A 24,573-nucleotide genomic window follows, 5' to 3' on the forward strand; every position below is an offset into this window, starting at 1 on the left:
ACCCTATTTTACTCTCAGAGTTCAATGCTTCTGGACATTTGTCCATTTGCACTTCTCACACTTAACTGGGTTGCTTTTCTGTCCTTAAAAATGAATTAACCGCTCCCACTCCCTAAGTGTAGGCTGTGCACACTTCCACACTCCTTCTTCTAAAGAGTACATTAGGGAAAGATTGGGGGTGGATAACTAGATAGTAGAGAAATGTGACTAACACTACCTCAGCCAAATGGTCAAGGTTAACATCAATAGTGATAGCCATGTTGATAGAATGTTCTCTTGTTAGGTCGTGAGGAGCATGGCACTTTACCTCTGTGCTCTTTACCCCTTAAACCTATAAAATCCAACGTAATCATAAGAAAAACCCCAAGTGAGGGACATTCTACAGCATACCTCAGCAGTACTCCTCAATATTGTCAAGGTCCTCAAAAACAAAGAAAATTCGAAAAACCGTGTCACAGTCTAAAGGAACTTAAAAAAACACGATGTGGCATCCTGTATAGGATCCTGGAAGAGAAAAAGGATATCAGGTAAAAGCTTTAAAAAAAAAAAAAAAGCTGAATAAAGTATGGGCTTTAGTTAATAAGATTGAATCAGTATTCATTTATGCATTGTGAAAATTGGTCCCTAATAATGTAACAAACATAATGCTAACAATAAGGGAAGCTAAGTGTAGAGTGTATGGAAACTCTCCATACTACCTTGTCATTTATGTAAATGTAAAACCTAAAATGTTAAGTTTTTGTTTGTTTGTTTTTTTTTAAGAAAAGGAGTTAACCTTCTTTTGTAAAGCAGTGTTCACTTTCCCAAGTAGCTGGACTTTACTCCACATAATCCTGAGATTGATTTATAACCCACAGTAGATGTTCTACTAGTCAGAAGTCAGAAACTATTGCCATGAATGTCGTGCTGACTTGGTTATCTTGATTAGCACTTGAAACTAGATTAAGAAGTCTGTTGTCTTTGCAGTGGCCAGATGATTTGATGGATCATCTTGGAAAACAGTTTTGTTAATTTTTTTAAAACAGTCCAGAGCTTCCTCTTTGACTCACAGAAGACATTTCCAAGGGTGTGGCTCGTGGTACCGAGCTGCCAAGATGGCAACTTGCACTTAACAATGCATCAGACTGCCTGGGACTTCATTCATCAGTGGAGGAGACCTCACTAGCCAACAACAGCCAATTCCTTGCATTGTGTATACAACTCTCAGTCCTGACCACAAAGCCATTTGTCACTGTGTTTGATACAGTGATATGGATGCAGTTGTATAACTATTATCTTAGTACCATCACTGCTAATGTCATTTACAAAAAAATAATACTAATAACCCTAATAAGGACATGTTTCATTGTTTTGTTTGACAGGGAGAATCTGGAGATTTGGGAGAAAAAGGAGCTATTGGCCTCCCCGGTCCTCGAGGCTTGCTGGTTTGTGTTCGATCCTTACTTTTGACGTGGCCTTTCAATAGATATCACGTGTGGTTCTCTGGAGCATGTATTAAAGATACCCCAGTCTAGCTTTATAGCTTTTTAGAAATTGAGATATTATCCTCAACTTGGATTAGTTCCTTAGCTAGCTTTCCTAAGGTGGCCACTTCCCAGTACCAAACACCCTGGCTGGGATGCTTTTAAAGCCAAATGATAAAGTGGACAAAATCTGTCTTTAGCATCCCCATAATCCTATTCCATTCTTTCCTCCCATCAGAACCTGTTCATCAGAAACTCAGCCCACCCTCCCCCAGAACCCAGGACTTCTCACAAAGACCATTCTCAAGGGTCTGACAGTAGACACTGACCAAGCATTTAGATCTTATTTCATCTAGCAAACTGAAAATGGATTAGAGCTAAGGTATTAAAAATACAGATGTTAAACAAACAGTAATACCTCCTTTTATTGAGGTTACCGTATACCTGAAATTTTCTCATTCAGTCCTCATAATAACATCATGAGTAGTTTTAATTTTTAGTTCCATTTTACAGATGATACAAGTGAGACTAAGGGACAGTGCACTCTCTATATCTGTCACTAAGAGTTGTCTTTAGGGCCAGTATCACCAAATGTCAATGGCCAGCTCCAGAGGAAGTATCCTGCTGCCTAGTTTCTCCTAATCAAACCAAAAACTGGGTGTCTTGTTTTCTTGTGGATAAGCCTGCTTCCAGTCTGTAGTCTGGGATGTCTGTAATTAATGCCTTTGTTTACAGGGTGATGATGGCCCCCCAGGTTATGGTAGCATTGGAAGGAAAGGAGAAAAGGTAAGACACATTGACTGGAAGCTGGACATTTCCATTTATTTTTTTGTGGTTTTTTTTGGTTTTGATGGTCCTTTTTTTTTTTTTTTATTAACATCTAAGAGAAGGGGAAAAGCAGTGAATAGGGCAGTCTTGATATTTAGAGATAGATTTTGATAATTTATTTGCTGATATCTTTTGGACAATGTGGTAGAAGAAAAAACAATTTGATGGTTTAAGGCACAGACAACAATAAACTTGAAATTAATTGTCTGTTCTTTGTAGAGATGTGCGGCCAGGGCCTGACTTGTTCTAGCCTGAATAGTGCCTCTAGTCTTAGCAGCTCTGTGCTCGAGTTTACTTAAGGAGGTATTCCAAAATTTGTTCTCCTCCTAATATGTTTAATCATTAGTGGAAGGTTTTACAGAGCCTTTTTAAAAATGCATTGGGCCAGGCAATAACTAAAAAATAAAAACTTTTAACTTTGTATCAGATTTATAACTTTATATTTTGAATATTTAACTATTTGCCAGTAAGATAAATTTACAAAACCAGTGATTTCTATATGCAAAGAATAACAACTTAGAAACCATAATAACAATATCCACAAAAACATAACATAGTTAAGAGTATCCTTTCTGCAAATTGTTTGAGACCTATGACAAATAATTACTGAAATATAAAACTTTACCAAATGGAGACATAACCAGATTCTTGTTGGAAAGTCTAAAACATTATAAAGGATCAATTTAATTCCAAGTGAAATCCCACTAGGAATGATGCAAGAGGCTGTTTGGAAAAATAAACCCCAAAAAGCTATAATTTCTTTGAAAAAAAAAATCACTAATGAATGAGGCATTTCCAGTGAAAGCTTCTTTAGAGAATAATTGAAAACAATCTGAATATCTAATAAAAGGGAAATATTAAGTAGCTGAAAGCATTGGAATATTCACCCTCTTTAAAGTGAACGTATATGGGGGTGCCTGGGTGGCTCAGTCGGTTAAGCGTCCGTCTTTGGCTCAGATCAGGATCTCACAGTTTGTGGGTTCGAGCCCCGTGTCGGGCTCTGTGCTGACAGCTCAGAGCCTGGAGCCTCCTTCAGATTCTGTGTCTCCCTCTTTCTCTGACCCTCCCCTGCTCACGCTGTATCTCTCATTCTCTCTCTCTCTCTCAAAAATAAATAAAACATTAAAAAATTAATGAATGTATATGAAGATTGCCAATATGTAAAAAATTATGTGACAGTATCAAGTAAAAAATCAGAATATAAAAAAATTAGAAAAGAATATTTATCCCAATTATGCTAAAAATGCATTTTTGAAGAGCTTAAAGGAAATATGACATGGTTGAGCACCAACTTCGGCTCAACTATGATCTCACAGTTTGTGGGTTCAAGCCCCACATTGGGTTCCATGCTGACAGCTCGGAAGCTGGAGTCTGATTCGGATTCTGTGTTTCCCTTCCCTTCTGCCCCTCCCCTGCTTGTGCTCTCTCTCTGTCAAAAATAAACATTTAAAAAAATTTTTAATAAAAAAATAGGACAAAACATTTCTAATGGTTACTTCTGGGTAATGAGATTTGAGTAATTTTTCTTCTTTCCATTCTTTTGTATTTTATGTGTTTGAGGAGATACTACTTTTAATGATCAGAAAATAAACTTCAGTTTAAATAAATTTTTTTCATCAAATGGGGATTATCAGACATCTTGGGACTAAGTAAGGTAAACAGAGAAGCAGAAAACGAATGATCAAGTTTAGACTCTAGGTCTCCCAAATTTCTCCATTGAAATATGTTCTAAGAGGACTATTTCAGAGACACTCGGCCATATAACAAGCCATCCCGTTATGTGTCTTCAGTAGGAAGGAGAGCTGATTTATGATTCCTCAGATGTATGCATTTACTTAGGTCATCATGGTATTTTGGTGTAAATAGTTGAATTTAGAAATTGGAGCTGGTTTCTCAAATGATGTTGTACACTTTGGTTTTTAGTTGTTTTGGCCCTTTGCTGATTCCGAGATACTAAAACCAAATAAGGAAGCAGGTAAAATGAAAGTTGGTGCAAACCTCCATAGGTGATACGTGCATATATTAATTTTCCATACTGTTAATTATAGGGCCAAGAAGGATTTCCTGGAGAAAGTGGACCTAAGGTACTGTGCACTTCATATTAAGTAGAGATCAATCAGAGATACTTCTGAGGCTATGAAATGTATTCTAGGATGATAGAAGAATAGCTAATGATCAATGAATAAGAAGAAACCTTTATGAGAAAAAGGGGGGAAGAAGCAGAGGGTTTTTTTAAAAATTTCATTTCTCATTTTTAAATTCATAAGTAAAGAAAGAAATCACCCTTATTTCTCTTCTCACTTGGATTCCTTCCTCTCTATCATATGTGGTTTTTTCTTGGCTCAAAGGAAAGTAAAATGTAAGGAAACCCCAAACCTGACTTCACCTGGCTCAGTTTTTCAAATGTGATTATAAATCACCTCCTGATAATAAGTTAGCAATGATGCCTTCTACCTTAAGGCTTTCTCTTGTGCTAGAAACTTACTGAGTTTAGTAAATGCCAGGATCTGATCGGATCAGGGAACAGAATAAAGGGCACACTTCGTGCCTCCGAGGTGGCTGTGTTGTGGCTGGAAAGAGGGAGGCAGACTTAAACGATGAGGCTCCTGTGTGTGTAGAGAACTATAAATGGGGGAGAGGAGAGAAGAAGAGGCGGAGGGCAGATACTTCAAAGAAGACTCTTGAAGATTAAAATGTATATGAAAAATGTCTTCGTGTTGGAATCAGTTTAAAAACACATTGAGACTTGGCTCTTGGATCTTAATTACCGTTTTATTTTCCTTAACTTCTTTAGGGTGAGACTGGGGACCATGGTGGTCCCGGAGAAACTGGACCCAAAGGAGCCAGAGGCAAGACGGTAAGTGTCTTAGATTCCAAGGCCTTACAGCCTCAGCTACTTTGGGAAGTTCTTTTCATGCTTTTATACTCATTTGAGTTGTCACTTGTTCCTTAAGATTTGCAAAATGTGTGGGTGTTGTTGTTAAGGCAAACCTGGGGAAAAGAAATGGATATATGACTCCTTCAATGCCAGCAAGAAGGCAAAGAAGTAGTTGCTTTTAGTGAACAACTTCACCCATTCTGGCTGCCAACGTACCACATACAGAGACTGGGTTCCTCCCTAGCTCGTTGTTAAACTGCCTGCTCTTCTAAGGGATTCTGTAGCCGCCTGTTTGCTCTCTTATGCGTTCATTCTCTTCTGCATTACATTTGGCCGCTTCTACCTCTGTGACTCTCTTTCCAAGATTTTAAAAATTTTATTGAAATACAGTTGATAGACAATATTAGTTCCAGATGTACAACATAGTGATTCAACAGTTCCATAAATTACAAAATGCTCACCCTGATGTATAGTCCTCATCTGTCACCATATATTATTACAATATTATTGATCATATTTCCTATGCTGTACTGTTCATCTCTAGGACTTACTTATAACTGGAAGTCTGTACTTCTTAAGCCCCTTCCCCCATTTTGCCCATCCCTCCACCCACCTCCCCTCTGGCAATCACCAGTTTGGCTGTCCTCTGTATGTTTTGTGTGTTGAGTTGTATGCATTCTTTATATATTTTAGATATTAACTCCTAATTGGATATACCTTTTGCATATGCCTATTCCGTAAGATTGCCTTTTCATTTTGTCACTGGTGTCCTTCACTGCACAAAAGATTTTTAGTTGGATAATAGTCCTAATTATTTATTTTTGCTTTTATTTTCCTTACATGGAGAGACAGATACAGAAGAGTAGTGCCTATGTTTCTTCTAGGAGTTTTGTGATTTCAAGTCTTACATTTAGGTCCTTAATCCATTTTGAGTTTATGTTTGTGTATAGTGTAAGAAGTGATCCACTTTCACTCTTTTGCTTGTAGCTGTCCAGTTTTTCCAGCATCATTTGTTGAAAAGACTGTCTTTTCCTTATTATATATTCTTGCCTCCTTTGTCATAGATTAATTGACTATATAAGTATAGGTGTATTTCTGGGTTTTCCATTCTGTTGCATTGATCTATGGTGTCTGTTTATATGCCAATATCATACTGTTTTGATTACTGTAGCTTTGTAGTATGTCTTGAAATCTGACTTTGTGGTAGCTCCAACTTTGTTTTTCTTTCTCAAAATTGTTTTGGCTATTCAGGGTCTTTTATGGTTCCTACAAATTTTAGGATTACTTGTTCTAGTTATATGAAAAATACCACTGGTACTTTGATAGGAATTGCACTGAATCTGTAGATTGCTTTGGATAGTGTGAACGCTTTTAACAATATTAATTCTTCCAGTCCATGAGCATAGGATAGATATCTTTCTACTTGCTTGTGTTTTCAGTTTCTTGCATCAGTGTCCTATAGTTTTCATAGTATAGGTCTTTCACCTCGTTGCTTAAATTTATTCCTAAGCATTTTATTCTTTTTGGTGCAATTATAAATGGGATTTATTTCTCTCAATTTTTCTTTCTGCTACTTTGTTATTAGTGTATAGAAATGCAAGGGATTTCTTGTATTTTGTGTCCTGTGACTTTACTGAATTCCTTTATTCTCATAGTTTTCTGGTGGACTCACTAGGATTCTCTGTATATAATATGATGCCGTCTGCAAATAGTGACAATTTTACTTCTTACTTACCAATTTGGATTGCCTTTTATTTCTTGTGTGATTGCTGAAGCTCAGATTTCCAGTACTATGTTGGATAAAGGTGGTGACAGTGGACATCCTTGTCTCATTCCTGATCTCAGAAGAAGTACTTTTAGTTTTTGTACCATTGAGTATGATGTTAGCTGTAGATTTTTCATATAAGGCTTTTATTACGTTGAGGTACATGCCATCTAAACTCATTTTGTTGAGAGTTTTTCTCAAGAATGGATGCTGAGATTTTGTCAAAAGCTTTTTCTGCATCTGTTAAGGTGATCATATGATGTTAGTCTTCATTTTGTTAATGTGTTGTCTTGATACAACAACTTGACTTGTTTTATTTGTGGGTATTGAACCAGTCTTGCACCCTAGAATACACGCCACTTGATTGTGGTGGATGACCTTTATAATGTATTGTTGAATTCGATTTGCTAATATTTTGTTGAGAAGTTCTGCATCTATATTCATCAGGGATATTGGCCTGTAATTTTCTTTGTTTGTAGTAAGTTTTTTTTTCCAATTTTGTATTAAGGTCATGCTGCCTTCATAAAATGAATTTGGAAGTTTTCCTTCCTCTTCTGTTTTTTGGAATAGTTTGAGAAGTGTAGTATTCAATCTTTAAATGGTTGGTAGAATTCACCTGTGAAGCCATCTGGTCCTGGAATTTGTTAGAATTTTTTATTACCAATTCAGTTTCATTACTGGTAATTGGTCTGTTCAGATTTTCTTTTTTGATTCGGTCTTGGAAACAATATGGCTCTAGGAATTTATTTGTTTCTTCTAGGTTGTCCAATTTGTTGGCATATAATTTTTCAGAATAGTCTCTTTTGATCCTTTATACTTCTGTACTGTCAATTCTACCTTCTCTCTTATTTCTAATTTAAGTCTTCTCTCTTTCTCTCTTTTTCCTTTATGCGTCTGGCTAAAGGTTGATCGATATTGTTTAACTTTTCAAAGAACCAGCTCTTAGGTTCATTAATGTTTCCAGCAGTTTTTTAGCCTCTGTTTCATTTATTTCTGCTCCGGTCTTTATTATTGCCTTCTAACTTAGGGCTTTGTTTCTTCTTTTATTTTCTTGTTCCTTTAGGTATAAGGTTAGATTATTTATTTGGGATGTTTCTCTTTTATTGAGGTAGGACTACATTGCTACAAACTTCCCCCTTAAAACCCCATCCCAAAGATTTTGAACCATTGTGTTTCCATTTTCATTTGTCTCTAGGTATTTTTTTTATTTCTTCTGTTTTTAATTTTTGTTTTTTTGTTTAAAATTTTTTTTTACATTTATTTATTTTTGAGAGACAGAGCACAAGTAGGGGAGGGGCAGAGAGAAGGGGACACAGAATCCAAAGCAGGCTCCAGGCTCCGAGCCATCAGCACAGAGCCTGATGTCGGGCTCGAACCTACAAACTGTGAGATTATGACCTGAGCTGAAGTCGGACGCTCAACCGACTGAGCCACCAAGGCACCCCTTTTATTTCCTCTTTGACTTCATTGACCATTGGTTGTTTAGCCTCCATGTATATGTGTTTTTTCCAGTTTTCTTGTGAATGATGTCTAGTTTCATCCCATTGTGATTGGAAAAGATGATTGATACAATTTCAGTCTTAAATTTATTGATACTTGTTTTGTGACCTAACGTAATCTATCCTGGAGAATGTTCATAGCACTGCAGTTCATAGCTTCAGGGGTGGGTTTCCATGGTTTCTGTGTCTCCTCCGTCTCTCCTGCCATTCTCTTTGTGGTTCCTCTATCCTTTGTCATGCAGAAGATGTTCAGTCAGCCCTCAGTGATTTTTCAGGATAGATTGCTCTATAGGTAGGTGTAGATTTGGCGTGTCCTTGGGAGGACATAAGTTCAGGGTCCAACCGTGACACCATCTTGGATATCTCTTGCCTCTGTAGACCTTATTTATGTGGGTTTCCGGGATACAAAATTTTAAAAAACTGCTCTTTGCCCTCCATCCTGCTTCTCCTAAGAGGACTGCATCTTAGCTATAATTCTTTTCCTCATACATGTTTTTGGATGACTATCCTTTAACATTAGGCTCTCAAAAATAAATGACTGATAAAATTAGAAAGATAATTGGAAAAGACTTTCAAATTAATCCATATGTCATCTGCACTGAAATATCTCTGGGTACTTTCCCTTGGCTTTTTAATGAAATAGTTTGGAACGTTGGAAGCTTGCTAACAAGTTCAGCTGTTTGTTGGGTTCTTGTCCCCCAATGCCACATTAATCATTTTTATAAAACAGTGAACCAAAGGGAAGCATGTGAACTTTTTCTTTTGGACTTTGATTACTGGAATTTCTTTTTTTCCCACAATTCATCACTGTTTATAACTTATTTCACCTGCCAGGCTGCTTTTCCCATACCTACGTGAGTATTCCCGAACTTGAAATTGAAGTTTAAACACTGAATACCTCCAGGTTTTCCTTCTGAAAAAGCTGAAGCTTCAATTGGTAGTTTTGCCTTAAATTTGGAGTGCTTCTTCAGTTTTCTTGGAATGATTACATTTTTAGTTTGTTTTCTAAATTTTCACCTTGTTTTTTTTTCCCTTAACTGAAGGATTTTCTTTTACTTTGCCACGATTTTTTAACCTGTCTTATTTTGAGTGTATATGTGTGTTTGTATGTATGTTTTTTTAATCAGGTTGACACATGCACACACTTTAAGGTAGGGTGTCTTAACCTCAACACGACTGACATTTTGGATTGGAAAATTCTTATAGGATGGTTACCAGCATCCCTGGCCTCTAACCACTAAATTCCAGGAGGACTGCCCTTCTCTACCCTTTCCAGTATGACAGCCAAAAATGTCTCTAGGCATTTTCAAATCTCCTACAAAATTCTCCCTAGTTGACCACTGATTTAGAGAGTCACATATATCCCTTCTCAGCCTTTTGGCTAAGATCAAGTGTAGAGACTCAAATATAATTTCACAAGGTTTCTTACGAAAAAAATGATAATCCTTCTGCCCCTCATCTCTTTCTTCTCTATTTTTCAAGTTGTCATTTTGCTCTACTTTCTGGGCGATTTCTTTGGCATTATTTTACAATGTTCCTTTCACGATTTAATTTTCAAGAGCTCGTTTTTGTTCTCTAAATATTTTTGATACTACCCTGGCTTGTTTCATAGCTGAAGCATCTTCTTTTACCTTTCTGAGGATATAAATTAGTATTTTTACAGTCTTCATTGCCCAGCGTAGTCTTTTTCCTACAGTTTGTTTCTCTGTTTTGATCTCTATTTCCAGCATATCTGGAGAATGGGCTCTCTCTTCCTATTTAAGAATTGAAGACAAAAAGGCTAATTGGAAGCCCCCAAAACACTGATAGAGCTGGTCAACTACAAGTTTTACTGAAGAGTGGTCAGGCTAAGTTAGTTCTTTACTGACCAGACCTCTGATACCAATATCTTTAGGTCTTCTTTCTTTGCCTAGTCAGATTCCTCTGAGAAGACTATTTCAGTTTCCTGCCTGAGGATGGAGGTCTGAGTGAAGCTTTCATGCAGCCACATGGAAAAGAAAACCTAAGGGGTCTCAAATGTATTTCACATACTTTGATTGAATCGCCCTGTTTGCAGGATTGTATCATTGGCCCTCAACTCTGTCTGGAGTTCCCTGGTGCAGATACCTCAGTTTTATCTCTAGGTCTGTTGCTGGAGTGGAAAAAGGGATATTCACCCAACTGTAGAGAATGGAGAGGAGATTGGGGGGATGCCTAAAATGATTTGCAACCAGTCTTCCTTATTTAGCCCCTCCCTTTCACCTCCACTTTTGGAGGTGCCAGGTGCTGCCAATTCTTGAACCTTCTGGGAGTGTGTTATACAACACATGGATTCTTGGCTTTCCCTGCTGTTGGCTTAGGACACAGCTTTTTCAGATCAGCTAAGTCAGTTAACACTTCTACATCTGCTTTCTAGCCTCTGAAGGTTTGTGGCTATTGTCTTCTTTCTCATTCTCTCCATTTCTTTTTTTTTTTTTTTTTGGTTTGTTTTTTGGCCTTTAAAAAAAATCTACTTACTGTCATTTTAATAAGACCTTGAAAGGGAGCAGAGTGTACAAGTATATATTCAATCTGCCATTTTCCACCCTGGGAGGCTAATCTATATCTTCTAAAGTAAATACGATCTGCAAGTATTTTTTCACTCAACCCAACACACTGTAGAATACTCAGAGGCATCAATAGTTATTCGCTGCTTCATAGACCATGCTTGTACAAATTAAGTTGATTTTAGACAACTTCATTTTCTGATTCCTGTAAAGATTATAAATCCCATGGCATTTTGAATGAACTAAGGAATATTGCCCTAATTTAAAAAATAGATTCTATCCTTCTTTATGATAAGTTACACTGTTAAATGTACATGGAAAAATTCCTGGCATGTAGTGAGTGGTCAACAACAATTATTTTTATTACTGCTGTTATTCATCATTTCACAATAAATATCTCCAGCCAAATTTTAAATATTCTATTGTTTCAAGGTTTTTATATTTACATTTTTGTGTTTGTGGGGTTTTTTTGTTTGTTGTCATCATCTACCATCTGATTTAGATAAAAATTTCTCCTTTGATCCAGCAATTCCAGTCTTTGCAATCTTCCCTAAGGAAAAAATCAGAATTGCACATATAATTTTGTAGTGGTGTTGCTTATTACAACACCTGCAAACCTAAATGCCTACAATAACGGACTGATGAAAGAAATCATGGTACATTTGTGTAATGAAATATTATGCAGCCATGACAGATGATTTTGAAAATAAATAATAACATGAAAATTTCCAGAGATTTAAAAGATAGCAGGAAAAAGTATAAAATTATATTTTAAAATAAAATATGTATATAGAAATACATAAAAATACCAAAAGAATAAAAAAGTAAAAGACTAGAAGAAAAGATACCAAATGTTAACAAGGATTATTTGGGAGCAAAAGAATTGCTAAATATGTTTTCATTTGTGTATTTTTTTGAAATCTGTGTTNAACCACAAACACCTACACATGTATGTATAAATATAATTTTAAAATAAATAAATTCTGCTTCAAGATGTCCGCTGGGCTTCCAGGAGAGATGGGATCCCCTGGGGAGCCAGGACCTCCTGGACGCAAGGTCAGTTGAAAAATCCTAAATCACACCAGGTCCTTTCCTAAACAAACTGTGCATGAAGTCTTCATTGTCCAAATGTGTATGCTTTCTGTCTTTGCCTCTTGGTGACTATTTGCACGATTTGCCCACATTTATGTGCTTAGAGATACGAGGTAATGCTGATTAAATATTAGTTGCCATTTCTTGTAAGTTGAGGGGATTTTGAGTGAGGAAATGAAAAGTACTGGACTAAAATGTGATTTCCCAGTTATCAGTGAATTTATTTGCCCAATCCTTGTCCTCTTCTTATATTCAGTAAGTGGTTAGTGAATGAAAGGAAGTGAGAGGAAATTAATAAACAGGGAATAAACAATCAAAGTTGCATTCACATGGAACTTAGTTTCGCCAGGAGTTTGGGTGGAGCTTCACTGTGTTTTTCCTTGAGTGTCTCTCTTTGAGAGTAGCCAGACTCTGCCTGTTCCTCAGATGGAATTGAATAGGTGAAATTAAAACCAATTCCACTTTGTTCTTTCTGTTCTCAATCCAGACAGTTCTCTATATATGCATATTTATTCATTTTTGGAAGACTGTTGAGATTACCTTTCCAGATGTTTGGTTTGAGTCTGGTCCCTTTGTCATCCAACCAGTGATGGGAACAGAGGAAGGTTCAGTTCAGCTGTTCCATGGCCAAGGCAAAGCATGGGGTTAAGGAAGTCTGCACCTCCCTTAAGTACGAGCAGCTATAATGGATGGCTCAGCTTTATCTAATTCTAAGCCACAAACCTGCTCCAAAGCTCTCCATGCCAGTGTTAAGTTTTCAGCTCATCCTTAGATCCTAGATGATCCTTGTTGTCCAGAGGTGGGACTGGAGGAAGGTGGCCTTTGGAGGTTTGTGTTCATCAAGCTTGCTGCTTTACACTTTATTTCCCCTAGAATGTTACTCTTAACTCAGTGATGATGATCCTCCTACATGTATTCCTTTCCCCCTCTAACTTAATAAGAATAAAAACTTTAGAAAATTTCACTTTCTGAGGCAAATGCACATTCTCGATACTGATGTGTGTGTGTGTAGCAATGAGACCACATTTCTTTTGTTTCCTAGGGTGTGAAAGGGGCCAGAGGATTGGCTTCATTTTCCGTATGTATCTCCTGATTCCAACAAAATGCTCTGTACTCCATTAAGTTTGTTTATTTTTAGACTTGAAGACCTGGCAGTTGGTCAGTTAATTCTTTGTTTTATTTTTCAACTGCAGACGTGTGAGCTCATTCAGTATGTACGGGACCACAGCCGTAAGTACCCTGCTTAAATTGATCACCCAAGTTGTCAAAGTATTCATAGAAGAATAACAGTGAATTATGCCCTCAGAATTGAGACAATTTACCAGCCAATCTCTTAAAATTAGAGATGCCACTGCATATATTTTGAGTCAGCATAGACTGGTGACTATTAACTCCTTCTCTGTCATCATGTCTATTGGAACCTATTCCAAGTACTAATTAATAATATATCTAGTGCTTTTAACCTAGGGGAAATTGAGATATGATGTCAGAACTCTGACAGTAAAATCAATCAGTGGAGAGTCACATTGAACTTTTAAAAATGATTAACACCTGACAGTAACACAGGATTGAATTCATCTGGTGTGGAAGCTAGCTGTGATGATAGGGTGTCCTGATGGGTGGGGACACTTACATTGGTTTATTGTTTATTACTCCTTTTCTGGAAAGACATGCTTGATTACTTTTAGTTGGAATGATTGATTTGCTTATAAAATTATTCATTTTGCCTACATATTTTTCTCTCTAAATTTTTAAAGCAGAAAATGCATTTTAATTGGCAAATGCTCTTTTGAATTTGCTTTAAGACCCTTATAGCAGCCTCTTCTATCAAAATATATGCTAGCACCATTAAAGAAATCCCATGTACAAGATGAGCAAAGAATTGACTATTTGATGTTCATCTACAAATATGTAATGACTTCTCAAATAAATACTATGACTGAAAACTTCCTTCAAGGTATTTTGAGGAAGAAAAATAGACAACTAGAGCCCATTTCTGTAGAGTCTTGGTCTCCAAGGTAGAGACTTTTTAAACCTTTGAATGCAGTGTTGATGTTAACTCTCCCTTTTTGTACTCTAATAGAACCATCCATGATGAGAATCAAAATCTATAAGGTCGTGAAGACCAATTGCTTTGGGCTGAATTAACACAGTAGGCTTTTTAACATTGGAGCCATGTGAACTATTATAATTCAAAGGTAGATCCAAGTGTGATGAGGCCCAATCTTTTACAACTTGAGAGGCTTAATACAAAATTATTTCAAAGAAAGTGTTGTTTAGAACAAGAAAGGAAATCACAACCAATGACTTCTGTTTATTATGGAAGCACATGATCATGTGAACACATGGCTCCGGCCCTTCTCGGGGTCTTGCACCGAGGGTGTCCTGATGGGTAGGAGTGCAAGTGAAAGGTGAGCAGTTTAAAGCAGGGCTGTCCAGCAAATTCTCTGCAGTGATAGAGATGTTCCACCACACCATTCAATACAGTAGCCACTAGCCACCTGTGACTTGGAGTACTTGAAAGATGGTTAGTGCTACTGAGAATCTGAATTGATTTCATTTAATTTTAGTTAAAACTTTAAATAGTCACATGTGGCTAGTGGCCTCTATATTGGACAGTGCAGACCTAAAGCTTATTTATGCTTCATTTACTTCAGAGCAAATTCACCTCTGATGTTTACACACACACATACACACACACACACACACATATACACACACAGATACACATCTGTACACACTTATATATGTGTATATACATAAAATTAACATCTATAGATACACACATTGGGGAAGAATGAGAGTAAAGAGAGGTTAGGACCTTTTAATTTCCCAAATTCAGTGTGCCTCTCTGTAGTACAATGTTCCTTCCCAGGCAGAGGTTCTTTCCCTCTGACAGCTAACTGCAGGATACTGATTTATGACTACATATTGTCCCACTCTCCCATTCATCTTGTTTTTGCCAAGTTGCTGGGCTCTGTCTGCATTTTCTCCAAACCCTTGCTGTTGCCTTGATGTTTGAGTCATCTACAAAAGGCACACAGGGCAGAGCTGCTGCTGCCATGATTCCCCCCCACAGTACCGAACTCTGTTCTACCAAATAGTAACCCCGTCTCCTTTGTTCTTCTTCCCCAGCTGCCGGCCATGGTGAGTAATCTTTATTTACAGCAAGTTATAATCAAGCTCCAAAATGTCATACATCTGGAAAGACGAATGAAAACAAAGTGTTGCCTGCCAAATGGTATAAATTTTATCTGAGCTGCCTTTGCTGCCTCATACTGGTAGCACAGACCTGCCCTCCAATAAATCACTCAGCTTTTGCTGAGTCTCACAGCTGTTTCTCAACCAAGTGGTTTGATTTTTTTATTAATATTTTAATGAATAACATTACCATTAACCTTACCATTAGGATTTTTTGGTAATAATTCTCTTTCCCTTCATTTTCTCTATTGTCTCTGTAATCTGGTGGTTAAGAACTGAGATGTAGTAGGCAACTACCCTCTCATACCTTTATACTGTATGCCTTTTGTATAAACCCATCAATCCGTGCCCTCTAGTTGCATTGTCAGTCACTCAACAAATATTTATTGAAAGCGTATTATGTGCTAGACACTGGGGACGCAGGGCTGAATAAGATGGACATAATTCCTGTCTTCAGAAGCTTCCATTCTAGCAGAGGGTCCAGTTGATAAACACATGAAAGAAATATGGAATCCTATAGTTGCTATGAAAGAGCTAAAGAATAGTGTGCTATGCTCTCAACAATAGCTAAAACATGGAAAGAGCCTAAGTGTCCATCAACAGACAAATGGATCAAGAAGATGTGGTTTATCTATACCATGGAATACTACATGGCAATGAGAAACAATGAAAGCTGGCCATGTGTAGCAACATGGATGGACCTTGAGGGTGTTAGGCTGAGCGAAGTAAGTCAGGCAGAGAAGGACAAATACCATATGTTTGCACGTATAGGAGGATTAGGAGGAACTTGACGGAGTAACAAGGGGGAGAAGAAGGGGGGAAATGGTGGGGGAAAGGGAGAGAAGCAAACCATGAGAGACTCTTGAATGCTGACAAAAACTGAGGACTGACGGGTGTGGGGGGGAGGGGGGATGGGCATGGAGGAGGGCACTTGTGGGGATGAGCACTGAGTGTTATGTGGAAACTAATTTGACAATAAACTATTAGAAAAAAAAGATAAAAAAAATAGTGTGCTATGTCACAGAATAACGTTAGGGGAGAAATGCTGTATGATGGAGGACTCCTCCTTAAAGCAGTGACATTGGAGTTTGGATGAAAGAATAAAAAGAAGCCAGCTTACAAGAGCCAAGAGAAAGAACAGCAAGTGCAAAGGCCGTGACACAGGACAGACAGACCTTAGGCATTTTCTAGGAACTGACAGAAGTCCAGTGTGCCTGACCTATAGGGAGGGAGGGGGAGACTGGCATGTGAAAGAATGAAGTAAACAGAAGCCAGATCAAGTTGGACCTTGTAGGCTCGAATAAGGAGGCTGGATTGTATTCCCATTGAAATGGGAGGGTATTAAAGAGTTTATTGAAAGTATTGAAGGGAGAAAAATGAGCTGATTAATTTAAAAAAATTTTAAATGTTTATTTATTTTTGAGAGAAAAGGAGAGCATAAGTGGAGGAGGACCAGAGAGAGAATTCGAAGCAGCTCCAGGCTCTGAGCTATCAGCACAGAGCCTGACGTGGGACTCGAACTCATGAACTGTGAGATCATGACCTGAGCCGAAGTCAGACACTTAACTGACTGAGCCACCCAGGCACCCCTGATGAATGAATCTTTAAAACTGATTTGGACCACTGTGGAAGAGTAGATGGTAGGAAAGGATAAGTTCAAAGGCCAGGAGACTAGTTAGGAGAGTGTGTGGTAGTCCCGTCAAATGTGGTGGTGGCCTGGAAAGGACTGCCATTGCTGTGCATTAGTTATATGTCAGTGGTTTGGTTTGTCTTTCTCCTCAACACCACCTGCTGTGTGCCAACCAGCAGCCGTCAGTGTACATGTGTATGGCTACAGAACCATGTTAGGTCTCTGTGTGGCCATCTGTGCCTTGATGAGGGCCTCCTAGGTCCCACTGCAATCCAGCCCAGTGTTCTTCAGGGTCTCCGGTTCCTGGCAGCTTGCTGAACTTCAGAACATGTATTTTGCAAGTCAAATAACCTTTCAGGTGTTTTTTCTTGAACACTTGAAATTTTTCATATTTCAGCCCAGTACTGTGAATCTTTTCCCCCCTTTATCTCTAAATTACACCTGAAGCTGTATCATTGTTGTGTTGCCCCATATGCAAACCACAGCCCAAACAAAAAGCTGGCAGAACCACTTTCACGTTAAGGCATTCTTCCATTCATTTTTTATTGCAAAGTTGACATGACTTCAGTTTTTTTAAATATCTCCTCAGCCTTCTAACTTAGACCCACAGGCTAATAAATTATGTCCTGTTTCCACTGAGATGCACAGTTTGGTTTGAGGTGAAATGTTTATCCTTATTGGTCCTTTAGCCTGTAAGGTCACAGAGTCCAGGACCAGAAGGAGATAATCCTCTAGCACCAAGGTGGGGGCAAAGCCCAGCTGCTCACAGCAGAGAACTTGCTCCTTGAGTAGCCCAGGCCAACCCCAGCAGGTCCGAGTTTCTGAGCTCTTATGAAGAGCTGGTGAGCCACGTGCTACATTTATTATCTCTGAATTTGACTTGCTGGCATCTGAACGAGAGGAGGCACCTCAGCAAGAGAAGTGCATTGTGACCTTTTACCAACCTGTATCTCAACACCAAGCATCTCCCACGTTATTAAGGTTTTGTTGTTCTTGCTGTACTTGTTGCAAAAGAAATGTTCTTTGTTTGGTTCTTCTTCGTTGAGTCAGTATTTATTAGAACCTTAATAAATGGCTGGAGCAAATAATCTAGCAGATTGAGAGAGACACAGTCCCTATCTCTACACTTAATGGAGAGGAAAACATTAATCAGATAATCAGACAAATATAAATTGTCAGCTCTGATAAGTGCAGGTACTGGGATTAGAAGGAATGAATTGGGATCAATAAATCTGAAATCAACATTGAACATTCGAATTTAATGATTCAGTTTCTCTATATATTAATGTATATTTGTTGGTTAAACTTGCCTTTTCAACTGTTAAATAAAAATATATCAGTGAAAGCTTTCCTCACTCTTTTAAGTGATATAGTTCTCACAATGAAAAACTCTAATAATAGTGACATTAATTGAGCACCTGTTATGTGCCAGGCACTGTTTTCCTAAGTGCTTTGCCTGTGCTGATTTATTTAATCCTCAATGCAGGGCTATGCAGTGGCTGATCTTAGGGCAGCATTTTACAGATGAGCAAAGTGAGGCACAGAGAAGATAAGCCACCTGGACAAGGCCAGGGCTCTAAGGTGTCTGTGTGGTTCCTGCCCTCCTTCTATCTAGTGAATGTCCATTCCAGTGGACACTTCCAATCTCTCTGAAATAATTCACAGAGCTTTTGGACCCATTTGTGTGTTAACCCCTGTTACATTTCCTTATTAAGTAAAAAAAAAAATGTATGTTTTTGTTTATCTGTGTAAAGCTCCAGCAATAAACATACCATTGATTTAATCTCTAAGTAAAAGGACATATTCAAGCGCTTCTTATTATTTAGAAGAAAATTGGTCATGACCTTAAAAAATGCATAAAAACTCAAACTGAATGATAGACTTTCTCTTGCACTTTATTTAAAAGAGCAAATTCACTATTTAAAATAACCTTTTTATTCAGTATTTCAGCGGCTCACCTTAGCATTTAATGCTTATTTCATGTTTAAATATTTATGTATTTAACATTTAAAATTACTTTGCTCTCTGTGTAGTTTTAAGCAAGCATGCTATATAAGGAACACGTTCTTGCCTTTTAGGAAAACCGGAATGCCCAGTGCATCCCACTGAATTGGTGTTCGCCTTGGACCAGTCCCGGGATGTCACCAAGCAGGAGTTTGAGCGCATGAAGGAGCTCATGTCTTCCCTGGTGAGGGGTGTCCGCGTCCGGGAGAGCAGCTGCCCAATAGGCGCTCGCATCGCCATCCTCACCTACAGCTCCCACGCCAGGCACCTCATCCGCTTCTCTGACGCCTACAAGAAGAACCAGCTCCTCCGACAGATTGAAGCTATTCCTTACGAGAGGTCCTCCGACAGCAGGGAGATCGGCAAAGCCATGAGGTTTATCTCCAGGAATGTCTTCAAGCGAACGCTTCCAGGGGCTCACACCAGACGAATCGCCACCTTCTTCAGCAGCGGTCAGTCTACCGATGCCCAGACCATTGCCGCAGCCACTATGGAATTCAATGCCCTTGACATCATTCCAGTCGTGATCGCTTTCGGCAATGTGCCCTCCATCAAGCGTGCATTTGCGGTGAGATGTGAGATGGTTAAGCCTTTCACACAACTTTTTTTTTTTCCTCTATTCGGAAGCCTCGGTAAGAAAGTATTGAGCTGTACTATTTGTTTTTATGTACCAGGAACATGCAAAGCCCGTTGTATTATGCATTATGCTGTTTAATTCTCACAAATAGTATATATGGGTTAGGGATCATTGCTGGGCCCATTTTATCAATGAGAAAACAGCCAGGAGAGGCTAAATCTGTATGCCCAGGTTCACATGGCTAAGAAGTGGCAGTGTTGGGATTTGAACCCACGTTTGCTATTCTAGTGCTCCTCCAAGAAACTCTGAGGTGCCTCTGGGTGTAAAGCTACTCAATCAGGAAGGCCAGTAAATATTCACTGAGATCACACGTGGCCAGGGTAACAATAGTTACTGTACAATGAAAACCAACTGACTGATTTTATAACTTCACCAATCATAAATATCCTAATCATATAAAAGAAAAGCCATCCCAGTGATTATAGCTTCTTAGGTTGGGATTTAAAATCTTACTGTGACATTCCTAAATAAACCACTTGGGATTAAGAGGACCTTTTTTGAGATAAACTGACATATAACATATTAGCTAATAGATATGCAACATGATTTAATATTTGTATATATTGTGAAAAGAACACCAGAGTAGACCTGGTTAACATTATCACCATGCATAAGTATAAAATTTTTTTTGTTGTGATGGGAACTTTTTTTTTACTAAGTTTTTTTGTTTTAATTCCAATATAGTTAACATACAGTAATATATTAGTTTCAGATGTACAAGGTAGTGATTCAACAATTCTGTACCTTATTCAGTGCTCATCATAAGTGTATTCTTAATCCCCTTCATTAATTTCTCCCACTTCCCCACACTTTTCTCCTCTGAAAACTACCAATTGGTTCTCTATACTTGGGAGTCTCTTTTTAGTTTGGCTCTTTTGTCCTTGGTTTGTTTGCTTTGTTTCTTAGATTCCAAGTATGAGTGAGATCATATGGTATTTGGTTTGTCTTTCTCTGACTGATGTATTTTGCTTAGCATTATAATCTCTAGCTCTATCCATGTTGTTGTAAGTGGCAAGATTTCATTCATTTTATAGCTGAAAAATATTCGGTGTGTCTGTGTGTATAGATATATAGAGATAAACACACACATAAATACATACACACCACATCACTCACTACATCTTCTTTACTCATCCATTTATCAATGGATACTTGGGCTCTTTCCATAAATTGGCTATTGTAATAATGCTGCAATAAACATAGTGGTGCATACATCTCTTTGAATTAGTGTTTTCATATTCTTTGAGTAAATACCTAGTAGCTTGATTACTGTATTGTAGGGTAGTTCTATTTTTAACTTTTTGAGGAACTTCCATACTGTTTTCCACAGTGACTGTACCAGTTCACATTCCCACCAACAGTGCAGAAGAGCTTCTTTTTCTACACATCCTTGCCAACACTTGTTGTTTCTTAAGGTTTGGGTTTTACCCATTCTGACAGGTGTGAGGTGCTATTTCATTGTAGTTTTGACTTGCATTTCCATGATGATGCATGATATTGAGCATCTTTACATGTGTCTGTTGGCCATCTGGATGTCTTCTTTGGAGAAATGTCTGTTCATGCCTTCTGGCCATTTTTAATTGAATTCTTTGTTTTGGGGCGTGTTGAGTTGTATCAGTTGTTTAATATTTTTTGTAGACTAATTCTTTATCAAATATGTCATTTGCAAATAAGTACCCATTCAGTAGGTCCCATTTTAATTTTGTTGATTTCTTCCTTTCCTGTGAAGAAGTTTCTTATTTTGACGTATTCCCAATAGTTTATTTTAGTTTTTGCTTCCCTTGCCTCAGGAGACATACCCAGAAAAACAAATACATGGCAATATCAGAGAAATTACTGACTATTCTCTTTTCTAGGATTTTTATGATTTCAAGTCTCACCTTTAGATCTTTGATCCATTGTGAGTTTATTGTTGGGTATGGTGAAAGGAAGTGTTGCAGTTTCATTCTTTTTTGTACATTGCTGTACATCATTTGTTGAAAAGACTTTAGCATTGCATATTCTTGCTTCTTTTGCCAAAGATTAATTGACCATATAATCATGGGTTTCTGGGTTTTCTGTCCCATTCCATTGATCTAAGTGTCTATTTTTTGTGCCAGTACCATACTGTTTTGTTTATGATAGCTTTGCAATATAACTTGAAATCTGTAATTCTGATACCTCTAACTTTGTTTTTCTTTTTCAAGATCATTTTGGCTGTTTGGGATCTTTGGTAGTTCCGTACAAATTTTAAGATGATTTGTTCTGGTTCTGTGAAAAATGGTGTTGGTATTTTTATTTAATTTTTTAAGTTTATTTATTTACTTGAGAGAGAGAGACAGGGAGGGGCAGAGAGAGAAGATTCTTTTTGGTGCAGTTGTAAATGGGATTGTTTTCTTAATTTCTGTTTCTGTTGCTTCATTATTGGTGTATAGAAATGTAACCTATTTCTGTACATTGATTTTGCATTTGTGACCTTACTGAATTCATTTATCAATTCTAGTAGTTTTTTGGTGGAGTCTTTAAGGTTTCTGTATATGATATCATGTCATCTGCAAATAGTGACAGTTTTATTTCTTCCTCACCAATTTGGATGCCTTTTATTCTTCTTGTCTGATTGCTATGGCTAGGACTTCTAGTACTATGTTGAATAAAAAGTGGCAAGAGTGGACATCCTTGTCTCGTTCCTGTTCTTAGTGGAAAAGCTCTCAGGTTTTCATCATTGAGTATGTTAGCTGTGGGGTTTTATATATGGCCTTTATGACGTTGAGGTATATTTCCTCTAAACCCACTTTGTTGAGAGTTTTTGTCATGAACAGATGTTAAATTTTGTCAAATGCGTTTTCTACATCTCTGGAGATCATATAATTTTATCCTTTGTTTTATTAATGTGATCTATTGATTTGCAAATGCTGAACCATCCTTGGGTCCCTGGAACAAATTCTACTTGACTGTGCATGGTGAATGAGTTTTCTTCTAATGTCTTGGGTTTTAAAATTTTTTCTTTAAGTGTTTATTTTCAGAGATGTAGAACAGAGAGAGAATTCCAAGCAGGTTCCAAGCTGTCAGCGCAGAGCCCAACATAGAGCACTAACCCACAAATGGTGAGATCATGACCTGAGCTGAAAGCAAGGGTCAGATGCTCAACCCACTAAGTCACCCAGGCACCCCCTCCATTAATTTTTTGTCTGATTTTCTGTTTTGCTTTTGGTAAGCTGCCTTTTTTTTTCTGAATGTGGTTTAATAATATTTTGTCAATTATTTTTGCATGTATGTTTATCATAGATCCTAGCATGCAGTTTTCTTTTTTTCTTTCTCTCTCTTTTTTTTTTTTTTTTTTTTTTGTGGTGTCTTTGTCTGGTTTTGGTGTCAGGGTAATTCTGGCCTCAGAGAATGTATTTGGAAGCTTTTCTTCCTTTTCTGTTTTTTAGAATAACTGAGGAGAATAGATATTAACTCTTCTTTGAATATTTGGTAGAATTCACCCGTGAATCCATCTGGTTCTGGACTGTTGTTCTTTAGGAATTTTTTGATTACTGATTCAGTTTTATTACTAGTAGTTGGTCTGTTTTGATTTTCCCTTTCTTCTTAATTCACTTTTGGAAGATTGTATGTTTCTAGGAATTTATCCATTATCCACATAATTTTTCACAGTTTCTCTTGTAAACTTTGTTTTTCTGTGGTGTCAGTTATTCGTCTGCATTTCTCATTCACCTATGAAATACTTTATGCCAAAGCCATGTTTTTATGGTTACCAACTATTTTTATATCATTTTGCACATGATTGTTAACTGTCAAAATATTTAAAAACTATTCTACACATTGGAAAGATTTATTAGTATCTGACTTTTATTATGTAGTTGCATAAAGCTGCAGAGTTTAGATTTTGGTTCCAAATAATCTAGGAAAGAAGCTGCTAAAAGGTTTGTCTTTGGTTGTTTTTCCAAAAAAAAAAAAATTAAAAAAGAAAAAGTCCTATAGCAACAGTATTGATAGTTGTGCAAATGCTGTCATATAATGTTTTGGAGAAAAGGTTACTTTCTAGTCTTGAAAAGTTTTGAAGTTGTATGCTGTTCTTGGTTTGTTGGAAATTGGAGATTACTGTGTCTCCTTTGTTTAGACATCTTTATAGTTAACATTTTTTTAAATTTTGATATACAATTGATATTAGTATTATTTTAGTTTTGGGTATACAACATAGTGACTCAACATTTACATTTAACAAAATGTTCACCACAACAAGTATAGTATCTGTCACCATACAAAGTTATCACAATATTATTGTTTATCTTCTATGTTGTATTTTACATCCCAAGATTTATTTTATAGTTAAGTTTGTATCTCTTAATTCTTGGCTTTTATCTAATCACAAAACATGAGATAATATCCTAATAATTGATAGTACTTGTGATATAAACTTAAACACAATTCCACCGCCTACTCAAAGGTATGGGCACAGTATATAACTTGAGAATATATACTTCATTGGTTGGTTTTTTAAATCTTTTGAGTGTTAATTATCTCACTCAGAGGTCCTATCCAAATCACCTATAGACTCTTTTCTCCTTTCTTTTCTCCTCCTCCTCCTTCTTCTTTCTTCTTCCTTCTTCTTCTTCTTTCTTCTTCCTTCTTCTTTCTTCTTTTTCCTTCTTCTTCTTTCTTCTTCTTTCTTCTTCTTCTTCTTCTTCTTCTTCTTCTTCTTCTTCGAGAGAGAGAGAGAGATCGAGAGAGAGAGAGAGAATAGTCTATGGCCATACCACCCTGAACACGCCTGATCTCATCAGAAAGAGAGAGAATACTAGCAGGGGAGAGGTACACAGAGACTCTTTTTTTCTTTTTGAGAGAGAACAAGCAGGGGACAGGAGTTGAGAGAGGGGGACAGAGGATCTGAAGCAGGCTCCGTACTGACAGCAGTGAGCCCAATGTGGAGATAAAACTCATAAATTCTGAGATCATGACCTGAGCCAAATTTGAACACTCAGCCAACTAAGCCACCCAGGCATCCCATCTTTGCTCCTTTCTTGAAGAAATTTATCTCAAAAGAGCACCAATGAAGTTTATATTCTTTATAG

General features: G+C 37.4%; 1 protein-coding gene across 1 annotated transcript in view; it reads left to right on the forward strand.

The window, feature by feature from the left end:
• The window catches only part of COL6A6 (collagen type VI alpha 6 chain), a 108,313-nt gene that overhangs the window by 61,655 nt on the left and 22,085 nt on the right, over positions 1–24,573 (forward strand). The window contains exons 24-32 of the mRNA XM_077750917.1: positions 1,362–1,424; positions 2,199–2,249; positions 4,340–4,375; positions 5,086–5,148; positions 11,952–12,014; positions 13,093–13,128; positions 13,244–13,280; positions 15,186–15,197; positions 18,960–19,453. Of these exons, the coding sequence (XP_077607043.1) occupies positions 1,362–1,424; positions 2,199–2,249; positions 4,340–4,375; positions 5,086–5,148; positions 11,952–12,014; positions 13,093–13,128; positions 13,244–13,280; positions 15,186–15,197; positions 18,960–19,453 (855 nt within the window). The remainder of the gene's footprint in view (positions 1–1,361; positions 1,425–2,198; positions 2,250–4,339; positions 4,376–5,085; positions 5,149–11,951; positions 12,015–13,092; positions 13,129–13,243; positions 13,281–15,185; positions 15,198–18,959; positions 19,454–24,573) is intronic.

The sequence above is a fragment of the Crocuta crocuta genome, unplaced genomic scaffold (assembly GCF_008692635.1).
Source record: "Crocuta crocuta isolate KB4526 unplaced genomic scaffold, BGI_CrCroc_1.0 scaffold279, whole genome shotgun sequence".
Taxonomy (NCBI): domain Eukaryota; kingdom Metazoa; phylum Chordata; class Mammalia; order Carnivora; family Hyaenidae; genus Crocuta; species Crocuta crocuta.